A 22,743-nucleotide genomic window follows, 5' to 3' on the forward strand; every position below is an offset into this window, starting at 1 on the left:
CCAGTTCCCTGATTTTTGAAAAAAAATGTTGGCAACCCTGGTTGTTACGATTGTTATAAATATATGATACGATTTTAAAGTTTCTGTGAAAGTTAATTTTTAAGTGCTCGTAATGTAAATAATGATTTGTTTTCAAATGCGCTTGAGGCATAATCTGAAATTTGCCTCATGTCCGAGGGGTCCACCGATTGCGAGATAAAAATTCTATTTTTTTTGTTATTGTAATGAGGGCTTTGATATCTTGGATAAAGTTGTTTATCTGATCAAAATACATAAATTTGTCCTGTATGTCAAAGTCCTCCTACATCACTCTCTGGAGTTACAGTCAAAGTAAAAAATATACCTTGAAAAAAACAATTTTTTGTAAGCTGACACATTGTAGTTTGGATAAAATGGTTCGCTGTCTCATACATTATGCTGGTAATGTTTTCTATGGAAAGCACCACTGTGCAATGTATTCAATCTTGTTCTACCGAATCAAAGTCTTTAATGTTGTGCTCTTGGGAAAAATTTCCTACATTTGGCTTTTTTAGATTTACAAGATTTAATCTAAGTGTGGGAATAAGTCCCCAATTGGTTTACCATTTTCGAACTATTTTCTCTACGCTTTCAATTCTTTTAGAACTCTCGAGTCGGGAGGAATAAACTCACTTGGTTAAAAATCCCTGAGAAAAAAGGACAAAAAATTAGAAATCAATACTGATGTTATGAAATCGCTTGGTACATCTTTGTACCTGAAAATGATCACATTTTCATATGTGATGAAAGAAATTAGGGAAACATGAACTATCAAAGAACGAAAGAACATAAGCCGTAAATATCATGAAAATTTCGAAAAAGATACAACGGCTCACCGACAGGACTTGAACCTGCAATCTCCGCTTCGGTACAACGGCGCGTTAGCCAATTCCACCACGGTGAACGTGATGGAACCGGCGAACACGCCGGTTTCCGTGTTCGCCGGTTCCATCACGTTCACCGTGGTGGAATTGGCTAACGCGCCGTTGTACCGAAGCGGAGATTGCAGGTTCAAGTCCTGTCGGTGAGCCGTTGTATCTTTTTCGAAATTTTCATGATATTTACGGCTTATGTTCTTTCGTTCTTTGATAGTTCATGTTTCCCTAATTTCTTTCATCACATATGAAAATGTGATCATTTTCAGGTACAAAGATGTACCAAGCGATTTCATAACATCAGTATTGATTTCAACAGAGCAACACCTCCCTGTGTAACTGGTCTGCTCGGAACCTTGAGCGGCACTGATTGCTTCTTCATCTGACCGTAAGTTGCGGCAAACCCGAAGCAATCGACCATGTGCTCGCTCGGCTAAAATCCCGAGTCGATGGGTGGGGTTAGAGAAACAAGAGAGATCAATAGAGGGAAAGATCACATGCGGGATATACATGGTGTTTCGATAGAAGGTCCAGCAGTTGATCGGCAGAGCTCGATTGCTCGTGTTCGCCGGTTCCATCACGTTCACCGTGGTGGAATTGGCTAACGCGCCGTTGTACCGAAGCGGAGATTGCAGGTTCAAGTCCTGTCGGTGAGCCGTTGTATCTTTTTCGAAATTTTCATGATATTTACGGCTTATGTTCTTTCGTTCTTTGATAGTTCATGTTTCCCTAATTTCTTTCATCACATATGAAAATGTGAAAAAATTAGAACTCTCGATGTTCTTAAGTATTTCTTTGTCTTAAAGTGAAAGTGTACACTTTATAATGAAACGTTTCCCTTAGATTTTTTTTATTTATGAGTTGTTCGGCTTGGGTGGGTTTATCGAAAGTTAAGTTCTTTGTAATTTTTCTTTTCGATGTTTCCTAGCATCATAACAACTTCCATGACGTTAATGAAATCAGGTATACCTGGTTGGTTTTTGAATTTTGGACATATCATAATCTTGTTCACTAAAGAAAGTTTTATAAGTTGGATTTTTTTCAACCATACAGAGGGTTTGTTGCTTTTTTTGAGATTTTTTCTTCTTTCGTTTAATTCTGTTTTCGTCAAGTTTATTTGTATCTGTCGATATATCATCTGGACCGTGTTGTTGTTTCTGAATCGCTATTTTGTCTTTTTAATTTTGATGTTTGTCGTCGATTAATGTATAGTTTGCGTCAGAGTCGTTGGAATCGACTCTTCCGACAGGGTCATCCTCTGTTCTTCATCGTGGCGTCACGCCAACCCTAACCTAATTTCTTTTACTTTTTCTTATTTTAACATATGCGCGCACGCATATGTTGCCTGTTCCAATCACTGCTCACAATGGCCGCGCACTTCTTAATTAGGGTTTAAATAGTGAATAAGGTATCCAAATAGCTTAAAATGTTGCTAACATGGCTCTCAGGCTCTTTGTGAATATTCCCAGGTAAGTTTTTTTTTGTTTCGATTTTAGTCGTTTTACCATCTTTATGGCATTCGCGACTTTATCAACGATACAGTTGGCGGATCGTTATTGAAAAACTATCCGGTACAACTGTGTTCGATGTTTACTCTTGGGCTCGAACTCGCGGACATCGGCTCAGGAGACAGCAGACTTGCCAACTGAGCTATATCACAAGCCCGCATTTTCCCAGGTAAGGATTTTTATGATTCACACATCAAACACCGATTTGTCTCCATTATTTGTTAAACTAGTCTGGTGCTGAATTAATATGAGACGCCATTTTTACAAAGCATTTTGTTGCTGGAAGATATTTTGATGTCCTGATTTCGATAAATGATGTGATGTCGGACCCGATTTCGATAAATCATGACACATTAGGCGAGCTGTCAGAAAATTCACGATGAAATTGACCAACTTAAACTAAACAGATCCGGCTTTCTAACACTTAGTAGCAATATTAATCGTTTCATCTGATATTGTTTCTAAAAATAATGTTTTTTCAGTCAGTTTTATGATGGAAAATAATAATTGGAAAGCCTGCCTGTTACTATTATCATAAGAGTCTTATGTAACCTTAGTGAACTTCTCGAAGAACTTCTCTACGTTTAACCATATCTGCTGAAAAACACTAGAAGGCTGCTCCGATACTTAGCGTAGGTATCTGAAAATGCGAAACATAGAAATTTTTGTTGTTGAATTTCAGAGAAAATAAAGATTGAAGTTGAAAGTGCGCGGCCATTGGTGCTTTCACGGTATCAGCTTTTAAGCACATCATTTTCAAGTGAGTTGTCTCTTTTTATTGTTTCAAGTATAGATGTTCGCACCAAAAGTTAATTCACTTCAACGTCGATACTCAGTTTGAAAAGTGAACTTTTAACGCATATTCTATCGGATGCTTAACATCTTTCACTACATCTCAACTAAAAAAAGAACAGCGAAACCTTACACTTAGTAATCCTCTGTGTAATGTTAACAGATATTTAATTGTCTCTTTTTTGATAATACGAACCTCCAATGAAAGAGTAAATTGAGTTATATGTGGAACTCAACGGTTTTCCTGTCAATGCCAACTCAGTGGCCTTTTCTTTGTGTTTTGATGTGAAATTTCTTCTAGAGTTTAACTTTGTTCCACTATTTTCTTTCTTCATTCTCTTTCGATTTGACCACGATCACGATCGATACCCGCGGCTTTCTTCAGAAGGGAATCGATTTTCGTTCAATTCATTGCCCAGTAAAGTAGCCAAATGTCCTCCACATTGGTCCCAGCAGGATTTGCATTCCCTTCGACTCTGAAAACACATTTGGAAGCGCATGAGTGGCGGAATAATGCAGCAATCCCAACTCGAAAGTTTCAATATCCATTTCTATCGTTATTTTTTTTAAACCTTTCCTTTTTTCATTGCTCTCGTTACAACTTGCGTTTTAACGCGTTGCCGCGTTCTAACATGGCGAATAAAGTTCGTCAAAACTAAATTCCCTCTTTGGACGTAGTTGCAATTAGTTTCAGCAATGCAACGATGATGTGCAGACATCGGATCGCCGGTCCCGGTGCTTTCCACCATAGTGGTCATGCTTCTCTTTTTCTTTTTAAGTCCATTTCTAAAGATTTTAAAACCGTCTAAAACACCGAAAGCACATCGAACAACTGAACGAATAATTCAAGAGAATGAACCTGAAACAGTGTTGCCATATCACAATCTGTATTTAAAAGGCCGAACATGTTTTTGATCTGTATGAAATTTCGAAAGTCGGTATCGAATTCTAAATCTCAAAATTTATTTCCGTATCGTCAAATGGGGCATCATGTACACACAAAAAAAAAGCATAGTAAAATTACTGAATCCGTGGTTTAAACGAACAACAGGCGACCATATTTTTGAGTCAAATATGTTTTGTTGTTTATAATACCTTACGCATAGCTATTTTACCATGTGCTCAATTTGGCTGCGCATAGTAAATTCGACTGCGTTTTAGTAAAATTGTCAATGAAATGATGCATTGTTTTACTTCGTCCCTAGTAAAATTAATAGGTTTCATGATGAAACTAGTGTAAACCAACGGCCAAGATTGTACCAACAACGTGGGGGATTTCTCAGAAAGACGACTGTTCTCAACACTGTTCAGATTCTAACTAACTTTATTTCCTCTTCATTTTATGCATGTATTGGTTTCCACATTTCACATTCGGACACCCAGTAAACTCCGATGTCCTCATCGGACGCCTCTGGATGGTTTCATTCGCTGTCTGAGTCTCCATCTTCTTCGTCAAGCATTTCCAGATCCGGTAAAATACACCACGGTTTCATCCGATCAGCTGAGTATACCGTGGTGAATCGACGACTTCCTTGTTCCGGCAAACTTTCAAGTTGGTAACGATCATTTTCAAAACAAGCTGTTATAATAAATGGTCCCTTGAAACGCGGCTCAAGTTTGTGACTGCCGCCCGGCTGCCATTGATCTCTTTCCACAAGCACCATATCTCCTTCTTGATACCGATGAGCTACTCGCCTTCTCTTGTCGTAGTAATGTTTTTGTATCAGTTGTTTAGCTGCAGTATTCTCAGCTGCCTTCGTTCTTAGGTGCTCAGCGTTAGTGATTCGATTATCCGATTCATCATGTAATGCTAATACCAGAGCGTTCTGATGAATATCTCTTGGACGGTACGATAACAGTAGGGAACTTGGAGAGAAATTCGTTGTCGAGCTCGGGGTATTATTAATCGCCCATTGGATTGATGCCAGCTTATCATCCCACCCACGGTCGTTCGCATCCACCATGGCCCGCAGAGAGTCCAAAATTGTGCGATTGAATCGCTCGACTTGGCCATTTCCACGAGGAGTTCCGACCGCCACCTTGATGTGTTGAATTTCCAATCTAGAACACATCTCTTCAAAGGCTCGACTTGTGAAGGCTGTGCCCCTGTCGCTGATGATGCGCGCGGGTGATCCAAAAATAGTCATCGCATCGGTCAACATCAACAAAACTGGTCCTGTTTTTGTATTTCTTACTGGCTTAATTAATGTATATTTAGAAAATGCACACGTTACGACTAGAATGTGTATATTTCCTCGAGAAGATCTTGGAAACGGTCCTAAATGATCAATGTGAATCGTTTGGAACGGGACAGCCACCTTTGGTATGGGATTCAGCTCGCCCTCAGCTCTGCCTCCCTTTGTTTTTGCAAAAGCGCAACCTGGACAAGCTTTTATATAATTCCGAACATACTTCCTCATTTTCGGAAACCAAAACTTTTGCACTAATGTTTGCAACACCTTTTCTTCTCCAAAATGACCATTATCATCGTGATAATGTTTCAGCAATCTCCAGCGAATGTTAGCCGGAACCACCCAGCATTTCCTTCCACCTACTTGACGAAACAACCGGTAATTGTCTAGTGAATAATTTTGCTGTATTTGCCTTTGTTCGTCCGAGGCGGGTACACCTTCCATTTGTTCAATAATATTCACCACACGAGGGTCTTGTCGCTGCATCGTTACTAGAGCGTCTGCATTAGCAACGTCGATGGTCAAAATCTTCGCAGCCACCGACTCTACTTGCTCCACTGGATCAACAGGATTTCTACTTAAGGCATCCACATGAGCCATTGCAGCACCTGGACGATATTGCAGATCAAAATCATATTCGAGTAATTTTAGAAAATATCGAGCCACTCGATTATTCATATCTTTTTTCTTATATGCGTCGCGAACCGCACTGCAATCTGTTTGAATCACGAACTTTCGGCCTAGTAAATAATAACGAAAACGCTCTACACCTACCACTACAGCTAGCAATTCGAGTTCGTAGCTATGATAGCGTCGCTCAACATCACTGGTTTTCCTACTGTAGTAACTGAGAGGCTTAAGCCCAGCTTCAGTTCGCATCAGCAGAACGGCTGCTAATCCAATTGCGGATGCATCAGTATGCACTTCCAATTCCTTGGTCGGATCGAACAGGGACAACAACGGTCTCGAGCAAAGAACTTCCTTAATGTCGGTGAAAGCTTTTTGCTGATTCTTACCCCATACGAACACGGCATCTTTCCTCAGCAAATCATAAAGGGGAGCTGCCTTTAAGCTGTAGTTTTTCACGAACTTTCGGAAAAACCCAGAAAGACCAATGAACTGCTGGACTTGTCCTACCGAGGTGGGGGTTGGGAATTGTCGCACAGCTTCCGTTTTCACTGTACCCGGTTTGACCCCCTCTTGATTGACCTCGAAGCCCAGAAAGATCACTGTTGTCTTCAAAAATTGACTCTTCTTAAGGTTAATGGTGAATCCTGATTTCTCAATCACGATTAAAAGGCGCTGGAACTTTTCGATCACATCCGCATCATCTTTTCCCACTATGATAAGGTCATCAATGTATCCTATGACCCCATCATTTTTGCACTGATCGATGATCTTATTTATTTCCCGCTGAAACACAGCACAGCCATTCACCAATCCGAACGGCAGCCTCCGGAAACGGTAATGTCCAGACTTCGTTGAAAATGCTGTGCAATCACGGCTCTCCATTGCCAATGGTATTTGATAGTAACCACTATACAGGTCAATCGAAATAAACACACTTCCCCCGGCAAGTCGATTCAGACAATCCTCGATATCTGGCATAGGAAAACGATCTTTGATTGTTTTTAAGTTCAATTGCCTGTAATCAACTGCCATCCGGAATTGATTGTCTTTCTTTGGCACTAACACTACCGGACTGTTATATGGGGATTCACTTTCTTCTATAATTTTAGCACTTATCAACTCTTCGACAATGTCGTTCAGCGCTGCTTCTCTCGTATACTCCAATTTTCTCGGTTTCACGTACACTGGTTCGTTATCTTTTAGCACTATTTTTATTTCCACTCCTCTCACCTCTCCGAGTTCCATCATAGATTTGGCAAAGCACTTTCTGTATTTGTTCATAATTACTAACAAATACTCCTGCATCTCGAATCGCCCATCACACTGGATATCAGACGCCGTAATTGGATTCTTTTCCTCAACTATATCGATTTTGAAGAGCCTCGCCGTATCCAGATTCTCGGTACCAAATTGATCTCCAGCTTCAATTTTTCCAAAGGGTGTATTTGGGACGTTTACATCCCACTGGAATCGCACTTCATTCCCCCTTTTCATCATTACCAGGCCATCTCGATCAATAACATCTTCACCCAATATCAAAGGCATCTCTTGCACACAATCAGGAACCACAAAGAACTTAACGGCCAATTCCAGCTGATCGATATGGATGGTAGCTTCGCAAAAAGCCTCAACCAACACTTGATTTTGTCCGAAACCTTGCAGAACCTTTTTACACGGCTCCAAAGCTCCTACACGAAGAGCACAACTATGTTGAATCGTTGACACTTTTGCGCCCGTATCCACCAATGCATCAACCGGAATGCTGTGCAACATGACAGGCTTTATAAACACACTCTTCCTTTGGATAACTTGGATCTTAGCGTCGTTAGATGTGCTTGTGAGCAATGGGCAATCACGCTTCCAATGGCCATCACCACCACACTTGAAGCATTTTCTTGCTCTCTCGTTTCCCTGGTGCTCCACGAATACCTGGACAGGTGCTGCTCCTGAGGCTGGCTTCTCTCTACGGAACTCAGTATTGTGAGTTGCCAGTGATTGAAGATGTTCTATCCACTTGAGCTCGGCTAATAGATTTTGCACAGTATCAGACCGACTCACACTAACCTTGGACCTCGATAGAAATTGAGCGAGTCCGTTTACTATGTATGTTACGATCGTAGGTTCGTTGAACCCACCACGTCTACCCATCGCTTTCATCCCGTACACATACTCCTCCACGGTTTCACTAGGCAACTTTTTCCGGTTTTGCATTAAGTTGTGGTAGTAAATGGGCCCCTTTGCAGACGGAAAACCTTCTATCAACAACTCACAAAAGGTCTCCCAATCAGCAACTTCGTCACGTACACTATCGAACCATAGTCGAGCAGCTCCTTGCAGCTGTAAACGCGCACAATATAGCTTGCCATCCACTGTCCATTTGTAAGCTTTCGCGGCACTATCAATCGATTTTATCCACTCTTCTGCATCCATGCTTGTTGGATCTTTCGGATCAAATTTAGATATGAGACCCTGCATTTCACTTAGATCCGGCATTTTTTCCGTTCCCTTCAATCTGTTGAGGGCTGATTGAAGATGTTGCTGGGTTCTAAGCAATTCAATATGCGCCTTCAACCGTTCATTTTCTCGTTCCAATGCCTCGTGTTCAGCCATCTTGTTGGAATTAATAGGCCCAGTCGAACCGCATGGTACATTTGCACTACCGTTATTTTCTCCGGATTTTTCAGGATGACTCATGATCACCTATCGCTGCCAACTATTCCGGTTTTCAACGAACTAACCGCGAATTTACTTCGGCACAGCGAAAATCACTGATCCTGTCTACAGATTTGTAAACCAACGGCCAAGATTGTACCAACAACGTGGGGGATTTCTCAGAAAGACGACTGTTCTCAACACTGTTCAGATTCTAACTAACTTTATTTCCTCTTCATTTTATGCATGTATTGGTTTCCACATTTCACACTAGTATGTGTTATGATAAAGATTAGGAGGAGTGAGGAGCTTGATTTAAATAGTAAAATTACTATGTTTGTTTTTTTGTTTATTTGCATGCATGCATTATGACATTATTTGAAACATGAAAATTCACACTTCCGACACACGTCGGTCAATGTTAGTGTGTTCTCCCGATGCTCTGGAATGATTTTCAAAGTTATGTAACTACATATAAAGCAGCTCAAAATTAGTATTTTTACAAACGGGTTTGATGATTAATGATCCTGAATTAGTGTAAACAACAAGAATGTTTACCATAATAAAATTATCATACGCACTTATGTTTTTGAGTCAAACATGTTTTGTTCTCAAAAGTACGATGTGCGCAGTATTTTGTTGATATGAATTGGTACCACAATGTCAAAATTACTATGCGGACGGTAGTTTTGATAGAAATTATGATGAAATTATCATGATCATAGTATTTTCGACAACAAACATTGAGAGTTATCGAAAATTACCAGGTACATAGTAATTTCAATATTGTTTCATGCGCACTTTCACAAAATCGATGTTAAACTTTTCATGGTTGAAAATACTATAGCGCTGAAATGGTAAAATTATCATGACAGCGTCTTTGGGATGACCACTCAATTTTTTTCCGTGTAACAGCATTCAACATTTGTATACCACAACACTTATTCAAATTGATTGGATAATGATAACATAATGATCATGACATAGCTTCTCACATCATGGGACATATTTTTGAAGTTTTGATTCTCAAAGAAAATTTAAAAAAATATTCGGTACCGTGATAACGGATTGGCATAATGATATCACCTACAAACTTTAAATTGCTTTTAATATCCTATACCAACACTGTTGGTGTAAATATATTTATCTGACAATCAACATTTTTTTAACAAGGGGAGAGTGGGGATACTTGATCCCCTTTTCTTATTTTCCCGATATCATTTTGGAAAAAAATTAGAAACTCGCACCCTTTTTCATTTTCCGACAGCGTGTAACTTCAAGTTTTTATTCTCCAAAAGTTAAAACGATACTTGAATCCGTAGATGAACTAGAAGCATTTTCGTGGGAGTAAAAGAATTGCGATATTTTGAAGTTAAGGGAAACATGATCCTCTATTGAAGGAGACTTGATCCTTTATTCAGGAAGCTCTAATCCTTGGAAAAAAAATCAAACAAAACCCCAAGATAAAATGTCAATGGACTATTTTGTTCATTTTTGTTCTCTTTTATCAATTTATAACTGTCAGAAGAAGAAAATTCTATAAGGTAACCTAACCCTATTAACATGCATACTTAAAGGCGCTATTTTCTATAATTAAGAGAAAACGTAGTGGAGAGTAAGGATACTTGATCCTCTTTTCTTATTTTCACCATAGCCGTTTGGAAAAATTTAACAACTCGCCGTCTTTAACATTTTCTGACAGCTTGTAACTTCAAGTTTCTATGCTCCGAAAATTAGAACGATACCTGAACTCGTTGATGAACTAGAAGCATTTTCGTGGGAGTAAAAAAATTGCGATTTTTCTGAAGTTAGGGGAGACTTGATCCCCTATTGAAGAAGACTTGATCTTTTATTCAGGAAGCCCTAATATTTGTATAAAAATCAAACAAAACCCCAAGATATTGACTATTTTGGTTATGTTTGTTCTCATTTCACAATTTATAGCAGAAATAAGAAGAAAATTCTATAACGTTGTCTCAACGCTAATAACATTGCATACTTAAAGGCGCTTTTTTATAATTAAGAGTAAATTAATTATTTTTGCTCTTTTGTTTAGACAATTGTTTGATAAATATTAGTTTTTGGATAAATATTAGTAATTTCGTAATCAGCAATCATAACGATCAATTCAGAAGCAGAATATGCCTTTTGGAAGGGGGATCAATTGTACCCAACTCTAGGGGATCAATTGTACCCATATTCAACATTTTAGAAAACTTTTTCTGAAAAAAGTTGAGAGTTTTCCATTGCTTTGAAAATATGGCATTATGAAGTTCATTTTACGCTCAAACGATTGATACATTGGAACAAATATTTTTTTCAAAATTTTCCCATGTAAGGAACATTTTAAAGTGATGAAAAAAGATCTTCAAGTTACAGTTTGTGAAATTTTTCAAACAAAGTTCAATTACTCAAACAATTATTTTGTTAAAATTTTTTAAACTACAAGCATTGTTATTTTGCTCATTTTGGCACATTTTTCTAGAACATTTGATCTTTGTAAGACATTCCAGTTTCGAGATATAGCTAAGGAATCAAGTAACCCCAGGGATCAAGTATCCTCATTCTCCCCTAATGATTTCAGCCCTTTTCTTCAGGCAGTGTAGTTTAAATATAAGTTATTAGATAAATATTAGTAATCTCGCAATCAGCAATGATCACGATCCATTCAGAAGAATAATATATAGTTTCGAACTCTAGGGATCATATGTACCAAAAATCAACATTTTTGAAAACTTTTTCTGAAAAAAAGTTGAGAGATTCCCATTGCTTCGAAAATATGGTATAATGAAGTTCATATTATACTCTAACGATTGATATATTGGAATCAATATTTTTGTTATAATTTTGTCATGTAAGGAGCATTTTAAAGTGATGAAAATAGATCTTCTAGTCACATTTTCTGAAATTTTTCAAACAAAGTTCAATAACTCAAACAGTTATTTTGTTAAAATTTTTTGAGCTTTAAGCATTCTTGTTTTGTTCCATTTGGCACATTTTTCTAGAACATTTGATCTTTGTAAGACATTCCAGTTACGAGACATAGCTATAAGGAATCTTCCCTAAATATTCTTATAATTCAGTTACCAGTCTGAGCTAAAAGGCATCAAAATACAAATAAAAAATTCACCTTATAAATATCGTTTCCATAAGCTCAAATATGATTGTTATGCATCACGCGTTTGTTTATTTCAAAATCATTCATTCGTTCAAACATAAATTTTTATGATTTCAGCTAAAAAGAGTTTTCAGTAATATTTTTTACCCCTATATGTATGCAGTACCATGCGTTCTGACATCACAAATATATCAAAAACGATAAATTTTTAATCATTTTTATTTGATTTTTAATATAAAAAAACAAAGTTTATTGCTACTTACCACTTTTTTATTAGTGGGGTGGAAATAGAAGGTTTTTGTAAAATTCAAAATAACTAGTGGAATTAATCATTTTTCTGACTACGTTAATTTGATGTCCAATTAACCATAAAACTTCCAAGGGAAAAGTCATGAGGATCCAAAAAAGCAAGCGAGTTTTTCTACTTTACACTTAAAATTTTAAATTCAAGATCATGATGATAGAGTGAGGTTATTCAAGATTAACAATCTAGACTAAAAAAAATACATGGCAAAACCTCAAAAACCCATCCCAAGTTCAAAATTCTGCTACAGTTTTTCACAATTTTCTCACTTTTTCATAGAAATTCAAGTCTAAATTTAAAATTAAATTGAAGGAGGTTCGGAGGTTCTGATCCGTTATTCACATAGCCGAAATTGTATTTCTTTTTTTGTAATTTGGGTTTTGTATCCAATAAATGATTCTTGATTTTCAGTTCGAATAATCATAAGAAATATGAAATGAAAAGCTACTTTGAAATCCTGGTTCAAATTTGGATTTGCATTTCATATCAAATATGAATCTTGTTTTTCGAGATTATATTCATTTTAAATCTATATATATAAAAATGGATTTCTGTCTGTCTGTCTGTCTGTTCCCTATAGACTCGGAAACTACTGGACCGATTTGCGTGAAACTTGTCGGGTGGGGGTATAAAAGTTGTACACTAAAAATTAAATGTCACGTAGTCATGTTTTCGACCTGTAAAATTACGGTAAATGTCCTGCTCCTTTTTGAAACAGAACATTTGCGTAATTTTACAGGAAATAATTTTTGCTGTGTAAGAAATTTTGAGAACCCTCTGTTCTTCCTGTGCGGAAATTTTAAGGTGGGAGGGTGCACTCATACATTTTTTTACATAGTTCAATAACTTATCCAGCAAATTGAACCAAATTTCGCTTGGTAGAGTTTTTGAGTAGTTACGAGGAATGTTTCTATGAATATTTGGTAGGGGAAAGTCGGGTAAGATGGACACCCTAAGGTAGAATCGTAATAGAAAATCAGTTATTGCCTTTTCCATCGCAGTCTTCGCTCAGATGGGGAGTTTAGGTAGTTTGCTATCACATTAACCAATGGCATTAGTCAATTTCTTTCATTAAGACTGTTTTTATAGCAATCTAAAACATGCTTGCAATTTACACTTTTTAAAAATGGTCGGATAAAACGGACACTGCGGTAGATATTGCCAAAAATTGCTTACCAGTACATATTTTTGTGAAATAAGCATTTGAGAATGTTTTTAAACAAAAATGGATCCAACTGTTCTGAATCCGGTACCGGAACAGTGGGGGTTTCGTTATTCCGTCATTAATAGGGCTGTTTTCACCTGGGATCAACATTTAGCAGTTTGAGGTACTGAGTACTTTTTGACAGACAATTGCACTTGCCAAGGTCTTCTGAAAGCATATGGAGAATTAAACCGAAGAAAAGTTTGACATATTTTGAGAAACTTATGTGTCCGTTTTACCCGAACTTGCAAATTTTTTTTCAAGACGTTTGTTGCTCAAGCCCGTCCACCCAAATTCGATGGTTTTCCTCCAGATGGTCAATGAGAAGCCTGATTAAGATTCCACCGTTGAAAACGCTTGAAATTTCCGAAAATATTGCGAGTTGTGGACTATATTCTAAGTTGAGAAAATTACATCGAATGGTGCAGCCTGTAAGTTTTTGTTTGTTTTTTTTTTACTATTATGAGACCTTGCTTGCTGTAAAACAGCAGAGGATCTCGAAAGTGTTAATACACCTTGGAAAACGTATTCTCATCATTAGATTTTTTCCAAACATTATAACCTCCGAAATACTGCAAGTGTCCATTTTACCCGCTGTGTCCGTCTTACCCGACTTTCCCCTACTATTGCCACCATCCAGTGGGGTTATTTGAAGGAGAATAGGGGGCTCCGTTACGATTTTTCACATAACTCGAACTTATCGAGAAAATGGAAACAAATTTGATATGGGAGGGCATTTGGAATCGATGGATGGTAATATGCTTATTCGAGACTCCTTTCTCCTTCAATTGGGGAAAAAGTTAGGGAAAGGGGAGCTCACATAAAATTGTTTTGCACGAATCAAGAACTTATCAAACAAATGGAACCAAATATGACTTGAGAAATCAATCGGGTACGAGAAATGGATCTATGAATTTTTGAAACAACATATTTTTTCCAGTGAGTACATAAGAAATGAGGAGGGGGTCCAATACAATTTTCTTGGTATAGAAGTAATCATTCAAAAAAAAATCAAATTTGACCTGGGAAGGTATTTGAGTACAAGATATATGTTAATGGAATATACAGACCCCTCTGCTTTGCAGTGTGGAGAGGTGAGGAACGAAGGGGGTTCCATATAAATATTGATGTATTGCTTAAAACTTATCAACCAATATAATCAAATTTGGTATGAGAATTTTTGATTACGAAAAAAATGGATCTCTTCCTTCCTTCCAGCTTTTGCGGATGGGAAGGAGAAAAGAGGGCTTCATTTTTTTGGCATGACTCGAGCACTTATGATACATACAAAATTTTTTTTAAATAATTTGTTAAAAGGCGTCGTACACAAATTACGTAACGCATGTAGGGGGGGGGAGAGGGATGAGTCTGCGTTACTTGCTGTTACATAGGGGGGAGGGGGGGTACTTGGTTCAGTTACGTGACAAATTAATGGAAAGAATCATAAAGAAAAGAATTGATTTTTTTTTTGCGAGCAAATCTTCGCACTCCTTGTTCGAAAGCTTCATTGGTGGTTAAGTATTTTGGAAAAAAAAGTTTGATTCAGAAAAACCGTTTATGTATTTGTGTGCGCACTGCGCGAATGAATCGAAGTGAGCTTTGCAGGTTTGTTTATTTTACTGTCACGTCATCGACTGCAGCTCATTCAGTGTTTATGTGCAGTGTAACTGACTGTGTGCAATTTCCTCAAATAGAAAGAAGTGAGTTTCATTGTTATAATATTATCGCGTCATTAACTGCATCTCATTCAATGTTAGTTTCCTGAAGACCGCAAAATGGATAAAAGCGACCTGTTTCAACGCCTCTACAACGCTACAGTTAAAGCCAATCCAGAGCGCAGCAAGAAGAAGTGTCTGGATGAGGCGGTGCTTATCTAGAACAAATCAAAAGAAAATCCGGATACGCAGCAACAAGTGATTTCTGAACAACTCGCCGAAATTGGACCGATGCTGTTTTTAATTTTTTTTCTTTTGATATTTTTCACTGCAGTATAAGAACGTTTCAGAATAAAAATGCATCAAATAAACTTTTGTGTACTTTTACTTTTAATTTCAAAATTGATTATGGGGGGGGGGGGGTGGTATTTTGCGTTACGTAACTATAGAAGGGGGGTCTTATCAAACGTTACTTATTGTTACAAAGGGGGGGGAGGGGGTCTAAATTCTAGATTTTTTGCGTTACGTAACTTGTGTACGACGCCAAATTTAATTTCTTTTCGGAAGGTGTTGCAACGCACACCGGGTCAGCTAGTATTTAAATAATAATTTTCCGAAAAGGAAAAAAAAAATATATTCAAATTCGAAGTTCTTAAACATAATCCTGAGACGTTATTTCTGACATAAAATTCATGTTTTAATTCACATTCACAATACAAAAAATATATAATAGGTGAGAATGGGGATACTTGATCCCCTTTTCTTATTTTCATCATACCTTTTAGGAAAACTTCGCAACTCACCGTTTTTTTTCTGACAGCGTGTTTTCTGACATCGTGTCTTTTCAAGTTTATATGCTCCTAAAGTGAAAACGATACATGAACTCGTAGATAAACTAGAAGCAATTTCGTGAGACTAACAAAATTGTGACATTTTTTAAGTTACAGGAGACTTGATCCTTTACTAAAGGAGACTTGATCCTCAGTGCAGGGTGCCCTGACCCTAGGAAAAATCTAGTAAAATCCGAAAGTAAAATGCCCGTCAACTATTTTTTGCCATATTAGTTCATACTTCACAGTTTGTAAGTATCAACCAAAGAGAATTCCAAAAGTTTGTCTACTACCCCAATGTCGTTGCATACTTAAAGGCGCAATTATCTGGTTTTTAGATGAATAAGAGTATTTCTAGTCTCTTTTGAACAGAAAATTACTGGATAAACATTATAGCTAATGGACAACTATTAGTAATTTTATTATAACCAATAATTAAGATCCATTCAGAAGAAAATATATTGTTATGGACTCTAGGGATCAATTATACCCATAACAGAAATTCGGATACAGATTCAAAGCTCAATTTTTGTATTCAGGTTCAGAATTCAAAATCAGAATGCAGTCTCAATATTCATAAAAAGATTTAGCTTGTGAATAAATTTTACAATCAGCATAAATTGTTGAGGAGTTCAACAGATCATGAACATAAGATTGCTGGTCAATTGAATTTTCAGAATTAAGATTTTTATCAGAATTAGTTTATGTACGTTATTTAACTGAATATCACAAATAATAAGTAATATTTGAGTGAATTTGTTTTGTTAAATGCGAAAAACTCAAATTTTAATTTCAAAAATCATCCACAGGATTAACATTATGGCATTGATTCTATATGAGAAATATTTGCTGTTAAAGAAACATATGATATCCACCTAAAAAATCTGTACAAACTTCTATTCTTTCTCGGTCTATTCTTTGACATTATTAACACTTTAAGGGCCGCAAGAAAATCTAACCCGACAGGCACCAAAATTCGGCATTTTGTATTTCAGAAGCCAATAGACAAAATTCTTTTAATTTAATATATTTGAGTAACGGGAAGTGTCGTGTTAAATTTTGTAAAATGAGAACATTTGAATTATACTTTTTAATGAAGAATACTAGTGGCGTGCGAAGAATCGAGATATCTTGTGTGTAGACCGCAATGTGTTAATATTGCAGTTTTTTTTAGCCAAATTTCAAACTAAAATCATTAACTTTGTTCACGTTTGCATCAAGCATGAATTGCGCAATCTTTTTGGTGTCTCGGGGAATATTTTAAAGGAACAGTCTCTTTATGATACTGATTTACGTGAGAAGTCTTTAAAATGTTCTGAACTGATTTTCAAAAAAATCTTAATTGTAATCGCATTTAAAGATCAATTTTCAGGATACCGTCAAACGGGGCATGCTAAAGCAGGGTTAGATGCAACATTTGTATACCACAACACTCATTCAATTTTTATTTCAATATACTGTAATAAAGTTATCATTGAATGATAACAAACTGATGATAACATAGTTTTCAACATCGTGAAAGAGTTTTTTAACGTTTTTGATGCTCAAAAAATTAAAAAAATCGAGCAATAGATGTACAAATTTTCACATCTTTCGATGCCGTCAAAAACTTTACCTAGTATGACGGATTGGCTTAATGATATCATCTACAAACTTTATATTGCTTTTAATATCCTATACTAACACTGTTGGTGTAAAAATATTTTTCGGACAATCACCAATTTTTTATAATAAGTATTTTTACAATTCACTTACCAGTCTGGGGCAAATGCAACAAAGTGAAAATAAGAACTAAACATCATAAATCTCGATTTCATATGCTGGGATATGATGGTTTTGCATTATGCGTTTGTAAATATTAAAATTTCATTCATTTCATTTAAGCTAAAAGAATATTTGTAGTATTTTTTTACCCCTAAATGTATGCAGCAAATTTACACTTTTTTCTTAAATTCTTTTTGATAGAAAAATATAAAATTCAAGTCGAACAAAACCAAAAATTATGCTTTATGCAATTTTCCGTGTGAATTTTCAAACGTTTTCATCTGATTTTTCATTAATAACAGAGTTTGTTGCAACTTACCTCTTTTTCTTAGTAGGGTGAAAATCGCATGTTTTTGAAAATTTAAATATAACTGGTAAAACCAATATTTTATCTGACTGCGTCAATTTGGTGTCCCATCAACCTTAAAGTTTTTGATACACAAGAGGTATGATTATCTGTAGGCATTAAGATTTTAGAAGCCATTGAGGTTGAAAAGCGTTGCATGTTGCCCCAGTTGACGGTATTTAAGAAATCTGTAATAAAATAGATTAACCGATGCATATCTTCGGTTCAGATGATATTAAGGGGGGGGTAGGGTCTAACACTTTCAAAAAATCGATTTTTTTATTTTTTTATTTTCTTATTGTAAAACATTTCAAGAATGTTGTGTCAAATTTTCAAGTCAATTGAAGCAAAACTGTAAAAGTTATAGGCCTTTATCTCCTCCTATCTTATACTGCAAGAAAACAAGAGCAGAAACTTCAAACGCGTTTTTCTCGAAAGCACATTTTTAAAGTCCGTGGACAACGCCGTTTGAAAACTACTTATCCGATTCTTTTCAAATTTGGAACATATTTTCTACATATAAAATACCAGACCCCAACGTTTTTCTTTTTTGATTTTTTTACTTTGGGGAGATTTAAGAGGTGAAAAATGGCGGATTTTTAAGTGAAAAATCGTAGTTTTTACTTCAAACAGCCACAAAAATTTCATAAAAATATTTTTAAGTTAAATAAAAACGTTGGGGTCCAGAAAAACATCTATTAAAAATATTTTGCTCTGATTTTTTGAATTCAGATGATTCTGTGCTGAGATACAGTGTCCACCGCAAATCTTGTTTTCTAAAAGGCATCCTCGAAAATGCTCCGTCACCGGCTCATTTTTCAATATTTTTCTACGAAAAAATTACTAAATGTTCTTTTAACAATGCTTTGTATAATGCAAAAAATTTGAAAACATTTGTTTGAACGATAGCTCTAGAAAAAAATCGAGAAAATGGTGTTTTTTTATACCCGTTAGACCCTACCCCCCCCTTAAAATTGTGTTTTCCATATAAATAACAGACCGAGAATCTTCTCTTCTTTGTTGCCTAAATTGAGGCGTCTACAGTACTTGTATCTCGCCTTCATTTATGCAAACCAGCTAAGCCTTTGCATAACCAACCTCAAAAATTTCAGTCCGTCTCAGAAAAAAAGGCATGATTCACTAGATAACTGGATATCGATGGCGTGACTCTTAAAAATGGCTAATAAATATCCGATCATATTTCAACCGATCGGACAAAATCTCATAACTTTTTCCACTCTCGGACACAATCGATCCGTCCGTGTTTCAATGTACGTAGGAATACGATGAATTTCTTCATCGCTTCCTAGCTCACATTTCACCATTTATTCACTGCTATCACTGCTTTCATTTCTTTCTGATAACTCTACTTGGAATTTCACAACTCGACGGAATGCCTAAAATTAAACAAGAATATATCCCAACGGGATCGAAATAAGATAACAGTATCAGATTTTTGCACTTCTGAAATGTTTGAATTCTGAAGAAACAATTTTAGATCTCTAAAATTCGTGTAATTTACTGAGACGTCAACAGTAAGTTTTTTCAATGTTACTATGTACTTTACCAGCTCAAGTTATTAATTTAGTTTTCCCAAGAAAGAGTTTTCAAATATCCTCCCCATTATCGTAAATGAACATCACGAATGACATGGCGAAGGAAATAATTGGTGCTAGGATGAGTTACAGGAAGAAACTAAGCATCACTCGATAAATCTCTGCTGTTGTCAGTGGGACCAACATGGACGTTGTGTTGAAAACACAGATAGTCCTAGCTGCTAAAAGATAGCAAACGGCTCCATTTCAAGTATAAATGAATTAACTGTAGGTAACTAGGAAAGGACCTACCTGCACCGACGCGTGTCCCGGAATCGCTATGGCACGAGTTGGAAACGGCAATGGATGGCGCATCAAGCCGGCAGTGCATCTCGATGTCTGGAACGGAACGAGCATTGTTGCCGTCGTCCTCGCCTTGTGCACTTTCCTCCGATCCACCGAATCCCGTCGATGAAAGCTGCGGGCTGGCCAGATACGTGCGGTCTTGCCGTATCAGAATTGGTTTGTTGTTGTTGCTGCTGTTGTTGGCACTGGGGGGAAGGATACTTCCGGCCGATAGGGATCCGGATGCTGCGGCCATTGCCATCAGTGAGCTCGCTCCTAGTCCTAGTCCATCGGTCGATTGGTTTGTTGGGCCATTGAAGGAACTGTGCTGCTGGGACGATGGTAATGATGTTGCCATTCTGGCCGACGGAGGTTTTCCGATCGTCGACACGATGCTGCCCGATCCCGTTGTGGTCGTTGTGCTGCTGCTGTTGGCCGAGGACATCACGAGAAGCGATGCCGTCTCATCGGAACTGCCATAGCCCGAATTACTGGCCGGATCGGTATCGTTCTGGAGAGACATTTTTTACGTCGTTAGCCGTTTTTGGTACACTCTGCCTCCAAAATGTAGAAATGTAAAATTGATTGTTTTTCGTTTATAAATTCTGAAACGAAAGAAAGAAATAACGTGCTTAATTAAATTTTCTGGTTTTTGTAGTGGGGAATGAGCTGAGGTTAATCTTAATCGGTTTATTTTTGAATGAATAAAATGTAACAAATCAAAACTGTAAAGTGGTTTAATTTCTGTCGTTTACACTGATATTTTGGGAAGTAAAATGTAAAAGGCAGGATTAAAGTCTGTTTCACATAGAATCTGGTCGCATCTTTTCATTTACTGCAGCGTCCCTAGTTGTCACATCGCGAATCTATTGACAGTGTTTTGATCCGGATGGTTTGTTTACTAAGTGGTGAAAATTCCATCAAGATTGAAGCAGTTAGTCAAAAGTTATCGACGATGGAACGTGAAAGGCGAGAGAAAATTCTTCACACTAACGTTGAGAAACCGCCCAAGCAACCAAAAGTTCGAATATCACTTAAGGAACGAACTAATAAGTTCATATATAGCTGTACAAAAGTTCTGTGGAACTTTTTTGCTGTTCAAAATGCTTTTTCGAGGTCCATGGAACTTCATTCTTTATCAAGTTCAGCCAATACTCAAAAAAAGCTTTAAAGTACTGTTTTGGTTTCTGTTTCTACTTTTTTGGAACTTTAAAGTTTGTATGAAGAAAAACAATCTACTTGTTACGTACTTCTCATTTTTTTCAAAATCAAGTAGCTATCAAAGGGTTGCAAGTCTTTTTGTACAGCTAAATAGTTCGTAAAAATTCTCTGTTGTACTATTTTGTAAACTTGAAAGTTTTTAATTAGTTCCAACGGGCGTTTAAAAGCAACTTCGTATTATAGAAACTTTGAAGTAGATTTAAAGACTAAAATCTACTTTTTTCGAACTTCAACACGTGTTTGCATAAATAAACACATCGTTACTTGGGAAACAACTATATGAAGTACACATTAAGTTCCGGAAGAACTTTTTAACAGCTTGAAAGTGGGAATGAAGTAGAAATAAAGAACCTGAAAGTCATTTTAAAGAAAATCATCACATCGAGTAAAATCGTTGCCTACTCATAATGTTCATATAGGGCAACAAATATGAATCTCAACTTTCAAGCGGTGAGCTCGGGTTCGAGGCTTGGTAAGAACATGTTGTTTAAAATGTAATGTGAGTTAGTAACAAATATAGTTGATTAATACGAATCAAAATAGCAGACTTGAGAAGGCAATTGAAGGAGCGGAAGAGTAATTTTTTCGATTTTTTATGCTGCTTATAAAGTGGATTTTGAAGCTGGTTAGAAGTTGTTTGACGATTTATGCGAACTTTTTGTCAACTTTAAAGTTCGTTTAACTACTTAAAAATTGAGCTGAAAAGAAGTTGTATTAGCATACTCGATTAAGCTGATTAAACCTGATAGAGGAATGTTATCCGAACTTTTGGTTGCTTGGGCGACGTGGTCAGGGGTAAAGATCGCAAAATTCCTGAAATATCCAAAATCGACTGTAAATTCGGTGCTGCAACGTTACCGGGAGACCCTTACGATGGATCGAGCAAAACAAACCAGGCGTAAAAGTGGAACAGATGACCGGAAGCTGCGGGCAAAGGTAATTCGATCAGTTCACAATAATCCTGGAATCTCCTTGCGTGATTTGGCGAAAAAGTTCAAGACGAACTACAGTACAGGTCGACGAATTTGTTTGCGAGAAGGCTTGCGGTCGTATCATGCAAGCAAACACCCCAACAGAACGCTGAAACGAGACCTGGTTGCCAAATCCAGGGCAAGGAAGTTGTACGAGAAAGTGTTGAAAAAGTACAACGGATGCATTTTGATGGACGACGAAACATACGTCAAAATGGATTTTGGACAAATACCCGGTAACAAATTTTACCTTGCGAAGCGTAAAAAGAATGTTGCGGGTAGATTCAAGTTTGTTTTCGCAGATAAATTTGCTCGTAAGTTAATGATTTGGCAAGGGATCTGTAGTTGTGGGAAGAAGACTAAGATTTTCATCACTGGGGACACAATGAATGGAAATGTTTACAAAGAAGAATGTCTCCAGAAGAGGCTTTTGCCATTCATTCGGTCCCACAAAGGTCCAGTGAAATTTTAGCCGGACGTGGCAAGCTGCCACTACAGCCAGGATGTCGTTAAGTGGCAGAACAAGATCGATTTTGTCGAAAAAAGTATCAATCCATCAAACAATCCGGATTTTCGTCCCATCGAGAAATATTGGGCAATAGTTAAGGGTAAACTGAAGAAATGTGACAGAACCATGAGAAAACCCGCTCAAATGGAAAAGTGGTGGAACAAGATGGCGAATGAGGTTACCAGCAGTACTGTGCAGAAAATGATGGGTGGTCTCACAAAAAAAGTTCGAGAATTCATCCGAAAAGCTGACGATTGATTTTCATGTTTTTTTAC

The 22,743-nt window shown here is 37.0% G+C and overlaps 1 protein-coding gene across 1 annotated transcript in view; it reads right to left on the reverse strand.

Annotated features, from left to right (window-relative positions):
• Nucleotides 1-22,743, reverse strand: part of LOC129742615 (small conductance calcium-activated potassium channel protein-like) — a 466,288-nt gene that overhangs the window by 59,960 nt on the left and 383,585 nt on the right. The window contains exon 2 of the mRNA XM_055734542.1: nucleotides 19,736-20,373. Coding sequence (XP_055590517.1) covers nucleotides 19,736-20,291 — 556 coding nt within the window. The 5' untranslated portion in view covers nucleotides 20,292-20,373. The remainder of the gene's footprint in view (nucleotides 1-19,735; nucleotides 20,374-22,743) is intronic.

The sequence above is a fragment of the Uranotaenia lowii genome, chromosome 2 (genome assembly GCF_029784155.1).
Source record: "Uranotaenia lowii strain MFRU-FL chromosome 2, ASM2978415v1, whole genome shotgun sequence".
Lineage (NCBI taxonomy): Eukaryota > Metazoa > Arthropoda > Insecta > Diptera > Culicidae > Uranotaenia > Uranotaenia lowii.